We start from the raw sequence: 5684 nt of genomic DNA, 5'->3' as shown, positions 1-5684 counted from the left end.
GGGGTGGGGAGGGGAGCTGCCCCCAAGGCTTGTCTGAGAGGGAGCAGGGTCATCAGTGCGGAGCTAGGCTGCGGTGGGGTGGGGCTGAAGGAGCGGCTGGACTGTAGCCCTGGAGGGAGGATCTCCAGTTAGGGTGACCTGTGACCTCACCCCCACTGCCCTGCTGCCTCCCCTTCCAGCCTTCCCTCTAGAGGCAGCTGGAGGCCCTCCCCAGCCGCAGGAGCTGGCGGTCTTCGGTCCTCGTTGCTCCTGGGCCTCAGAGCTCTGGAAGGTGGCCACGGTGCCTGCCTGGCTCTTAGCAGAGACCTGTGGGCAGCGTCGTGTTGGGCCCCCTCTTGTCTCGTCCTAGTGTGTGGCACAGTGCTGGTCACCTGTGTCCACCGCCTGATGGCTCCAGTCCCCTCCTCTGCCCTTGGAGGTTCAGCCGGCAGGAAGTGCGAGGCACAGGGGAGAGAAGTCCCTAAGTCTGGCGGGGTGGGCGGGACGTCCTCACCTTTGGCCTCACAGTCCTGGAAGGACGCCGTGCCCTCCTGCTTGGTGAGCAGCCCCCCTCCGCAGGGGAAGCAGCTGGTGCGCCCGGGCTCGGGCTGGTAAGTGCCCACGGGGCAGGCCTGGCAGGGTCCGAAGCCGTCTGCGGAGAAGAAGCCTGGGGCGCACTGGCCTGGAAGTCAGAGGTCGCGGCTCAGGCTGGCGGGAGGATGCCTCGGTCAGGGCCCTGCTCTCAGCCCTCGCCTGCCCCTGGGAAGGGCGCCAGGGCGCCAAGGCTGGGGGTGTGTGAGGGGAGAGGCCTGGGAGAGCCTGTTGGCCTCGCTTTACTTCCAGCAGCAAGGAGGGCTGTGGGGTGAAGAGCAAGTGGCTTTGTTGCTGAGCTGGGAAGTGTGGACCCGGGTCGTGGGAGGTCAGAGGGACTCTCCCCACGGGGCAGGCTGCACCCGGTCTTCACATGTTAAGCTCCAGGCTGATGCCGCCTTGTTGATCTGCAGGGCTGGGCCAGAGCAGAGGGAGGAGGCCTGTGAGGTCCCTGAGCACACAGCTGGGACAAAGGGAGGGGACAACACGTCCTAGTAGAAAGTCAGGGCGTAGAGTATACTCTGGCATTGAGGAGAAGGTGGGTTTGGTGCCCTCAGCCTGGACCCTGGAATTCTCCGCTCTCACCAGGGGCCACAGTCGCCATCTCCCCGGGGGCAGAGACCACACCCCTGGAGGGTTCCGTGGGCCAGAGGGCAGCCGGCCAGCCTGCAGAACTCAGGGCTGGGCTCCAGTCTCTTCTGTCTCCCAGAGAAGGCTGGAGCTCTCCACCACCTAAGTCTCCCACTCCCCTACCCTCGCAGGTGTACCTTTCTCCACCTGTTCCCTTGGGTGATCCCCAGAATGGCCCCGGAAGGGAGGCTGATGGGAGGAGCTATGAGCCTGGTTAAGTGGGGTAGTAAGCGGAAAAGCTCTTTGCAAACCACAGTGTGCTTGGTAGATTGACAAAGGGCTTTTCAAACTATCTACAGGGAAAACTGTAAAGTTCTCTGTGCTGAGCGGTTCTGGCCCAAGTACATGGCACACTCCATAAAGCTTTGCCATGCGATGGGTTCTCCACGAAATGCAACAGGTGCGGTCACCCATGAAGCACTACACGCCCCCGTCATAAGCCGCAAGTTGTCCCGCAAGCCATCACGGGTTCGTAAACTGTGAAGTCCTCCCCAGACTGCATGCAGCATGCGTGCGGCACTCTTGGTCATGGGGACGCTGCGTGTCTGCAGTGCATTCTGTGTGCGTAGCTGCGGGAGGTCGGGGCCAGCTCGGGATACGGCGCAGAGCTTCACAAAGAACCGCGGGGCTCTGGGCCTTTGCTCTGGGAGCCTCTGTGGAGACCGGAAGCACCGTGTCCCTGCCCCGGCCTCTCCTCCGGGCTGGGCCCACACTTGCCTCCGCATTCCGATACGTTGCGGGCACCAGCCAGGCCGAGCCCGTCGCTGCTGGGGCACGGTGTGCAGCTGAGCTGGCCGTCCCCGTCCTGGTAGGTCCCCGGTGTGCACGGCACACACTGGCCGGACTCTCCGCTGAAGTAGGTGCCAGGCTCGCAGGCCACTGCAGGGGCAAAGTGGAGAGATTGCTCGTGGCAGAGATGAGGAGTGGTGACCGCGTGGTCTGTCTCCAGTGCCTGAAGCCCAGGCTCTGTCCTGTGAGACAGATCCATTCTAGAAGGATCCGGGGTAGAAGCCAGACGGTGCCATCTGTGAGGACGCTGGAGACCTGGCCCTGGTCTTGCGCTTCCTCTTGGCTGCTCTGCTCAGGGCCCTCTGCAGATCCCCCACCTCCGCCCACTCGTAAATGCTGCCACCCCTTTGTTTTCCCTCTGGTCACCTCCCGCCCTCCCGCTCTGAGCCCTTGGGTAGGGTACCAGCTGCCTCCCGGACGGGCCACAGTCATGTCATCCAACCTAAGCTCCTCTGCCTCCCTCTCCTTCCCCCTGTGGCGGAGCTGGCACCTGAGGACATGGGGCAGCGCAGAGGGTTAGGGGAGTGACAGAGGCATGGGCAGGAAGGCCTGGTGGCTGAGGAGGGTGCAGAGATGGTGGGCTGAAGACAGAGCCACGCAGTTGGCTGCATTGAGCAAGTGAGCAACTGATGGAGAGAGTAAGGGGAACTCGTTCTGTCTGGCAACGTTTCTGAAAGTCTGAAAGGGTTTTAAAATAAGCGAATACAGGAATGACAGCGAGAAGGCAGCGCTGCCCGCTTCACTGGCTGAGCCAAAGTCCTGCCTTCTCCCGCTCCCCTCTCTCTGTGCTCCTAACCCCCCCTTTGCAACGGCTCCCCGAGCGGTATCTGGCCAGCCTATGCCTTGTGCTCCAGACTCGTGGCTCCGCCGCCTGTTCCACGGCTTCATGGGGGTGGCGTATGAGCGGCTCCGACTCACCAGCACGGTTGGAACTGTCAACCTCGCCATCCCTCTTCCCCGAGGTTCGCCCGGGGCGGAATGGGATGCCACCTCCGCCCGAGCTGCCCGAACCCTTGGCGGCGTCCTCGAAGCCCCTCTCTCCCCAGCCGCCCCTGCAGGGTGCTGCGTTCGTCTCGTTCTTTCTACTTCTGTCGCCTGGTTCTGGGCTCCACCCTCCTCGCTCGGCCACCCCTGCACGGCCTTCCCATGACAGACGGCAGACGAGGCTGCTCTCCGGTTTAGCGCGTCCAGTGTCCCACAGCACTCGGAGCGGCGCCGGCCTGCGAGGCCCTGGTGCCTCAGATGGCCTGTGGGTGTGCTCGCCCGCTCGCTGTCCGCTTCTTTCCCCCACGTGGACATAAACCCCATTAGAACAAGGACCGTCTGCTTCACCACCACGTAGCCACCTCGGCTGCCTCAGACCCGTTCCATCTCCACAGGCCAGCCCCTGGGGCTCTGGTCAAGTCACCAGCCTCGCTCAGCAGGACCCTGGCAGGCCTCACTGCCCACCTGTGCTGTGGGCCTGGCCTCACAGGAAGCAGCCTGCAGTGTGGCACTGCACCCCTGCGTGGCCCTCGGCCTCACGTGCATCTTCGCTCTGCCTGCCCTCAGCTCCCAAGCCACCCCCTGTGGGAAGCCTCTAACCACACAGATGGGTTCCCATGCCCTTCGCACCCCTCTGCTGTGGCCTTGCTGGGCTGTGCTCGCCTGTCCCACCCCTCCTCAGGATTGTGATGCAGGTCAGATGTACAAACTTTCACTGAGTGAGAGCCTTGTCCAGGGCCGGGCACCCGAGGGTGCTCTTTACGTGACAGCCATCGCGGCAAGCGCCACAGTGCTTCTCTGGCAGGCCTGTGTTTCTGTCCCCTCCTGATGTGCCTGTCTCCCAGGCCACACGTGGAAGGAAGGACAGAGCGTCCGAGTGGCCATGGGCAGGGACTCACCGCATCTGCCGTCCTGCAGCACCTGGCCTGTGCCGCACGCCCCCTGGCCCTCCAGGGCCTTGGCCGGCCGCTGGGCCACCTCGTACTCGGTGTCCGCGACCTGGACGGAGAACTGCTGCCGGCTGATGGACTTGCGCAGGGTCCTGACGGCGGCCTGCAAGCTCTGCTCCGCTCGCTTCCGCGCACAGTCTGCTCCGCAGGTGTCTGCGGGGGCGGGAGGGACTGTCACTCGCAGCCCCCGCGAGCAGCCTCTTCCCTGAGGCTGTTCCTCTGTCCGGCGCTGTGCTGGCCGGGCCTCTGCTTGGAGCGCGTTCTCGCAGCAGCCTGGGCCAAGGCACCACTGCTGCGTCCATCTTCCAGATGGGGAGACTGAGGCTCCGAGAGGGATGACCTGCTCAAGGCCACACAGCGGATCTGAGCAGAAACCAGGCCTCTGTCACTGCATCGCACCACCTCCCCGGCATAACTCACTGATGGCTGCTTCCCCCTGCCATGCAAACATCGAGGCTGCCCTGTTCCTGGGAAAATGTCCAGCACTCTGGCCTTGAATCCAAGGCCGCTCGTGGCCCAGTCCCTGCCTGCCCTGCCAGCCTCAACCCCCAGGGCTCCGACACTCAGCACGAACTCCGCTTTGCAGCCGCCGTACTCACCGCTTCCCGAACACATCCAGCTCCCTCCGACCTCTGCGCCTTTACCTACCCTATTCCCTCTGCCCGAATGTCATTCCCTGCCACCTCCTCCATTTGGTGAACTTTGATTTCAAGTCCTGATTCAAATGTCACCTCTCTTGGGAAGACTTCCTGGGCTCCTCCCTGGGGGAGAGACCACAGCTCTGCGCCCCGCTTGTTCTCACGCCCCTCCCCTCTGGTGTCTCCCCAGCACCGGGCAGTCCGTGTGCGTGTCTGCCGCCCGTGTCCAGGAGTGCTGCCAGCGCGGGGACCACAGCGCCCAGGGGCTGGGCGCACCCAGCACACGTTTGCCGACAGATCTCGACTCCTTTGTCACAACTCAACACCCCTTCACGGCCAAGAGGAATGTGCTGGTGTGAAACACAGGCCAGGACCGTAGCCCTCCCCGGGCCTTGGGGACGGCGGGTCTTTGGCTCAAGTGTTCGGAGGTGGCGGCAGGCACAGCCCTTTCAGGCCCCAGCGAGGGCGCGGACGGGTGGGGAGAGGCCGTATGACTGTCGCCGTGGGTCCTGAGCCCCGCTCCTCTCGTTGCCCTGGGCCTCCTGTCCACGCCGGGCTGCAGGCAGCTGCCAGGCCGGCCTCTATGCCCAGTAGCCGTGCTCGGGTGGGAGGCCAGCTTCATGCTGGCAGACCCCTGCCACTCCTCCCGGTCCGCTGTCCTCCCTGAGGCCCTCAGCAGCACACGAGGGATCTCCTCACCCACCTGAGGCCTCTTCCATCTTTGTCTCAACCTCGAACTCTGCTGTGATATGGGTCACCTCCTTCGATGGAGACTTTCGGCCACGGCGTCTCTTCTTGGAGGAGTCACACTTGAAGGTCACAAAGGTCAAGTGGCAATTTTCTGGACAAGGAAGGGACCGCTGTGGCCAAGGTGGCACGGGGCAGGGAGTAGGGTCCTATCTGGCCCTGCACACCGACGGCCGTCGGCAAGGGTCTCACTTTGCTTAACGGTCCAAGGTGCAGATGGGGAAACTGAGGCTGGAGGAGGCTGGGGCTGGCTTGAGGTCTCAGGAGGGGCTGTTGGCTGAGCCAGGCCCTGCCCCCAACCCTCCGAGTCCCCCACACTGCCGCACGGGGAGGCACCCCTGCATATTCCTGGTGCAGCTGTGCAGCTCTCGCCTGG

General features: G+C 63.9%; 1 protein-coding gene across 1 annotated transcript in view; it reads right to left on the bottom strand.

Annotated features, from left to right (window-relative positions):
• SCUBE1 (signal peptide, CUB domain and EGF like domain containing 1) overlaps positions 1-5684 on the bottom strand; it is a 126495-nt gene that overhangs the window by 8170 nt on the left and 112641 nt on the right. Inside the window, exons 15-17 of the mRNA XM_023535896.1 lie at positions 3873-4076; positions 1918-2079; positions 494-661 (exon numbers count right to left, since the gene is read on the bottom strand). Of these exons, the coding sequence (XP_023391664.1) occupies positions 494-661; positions 1918-2079; positions 3873-4076 (534 nt within the window). The remainder of the gene's footprint in view (positions 1-493; positions 662-1917; positions 2080-3872; positions 4077-5684) is intronic.

The sequence above is a fragment of the Pteropus vampyrus genome, unplaced genomic scaffold (assembly GCF_000151845.1).
Source record: "Pteropus vampyrus isolate Shadow unplaced genomic scaffold, Pvam_2.0 Scaffold145, whole genome shotgun sequence".
In the NCBI taxonomy this organism is placed as follows: Eukaryota; Metazoa; Chordata; class Mammalia; order Chiroptera; family Pteropodidae; genus Pteropus; species Pteropus vampyrus.
This window is presented reverse-complemented; position numbering and strand designations above follow the sequence as displayed.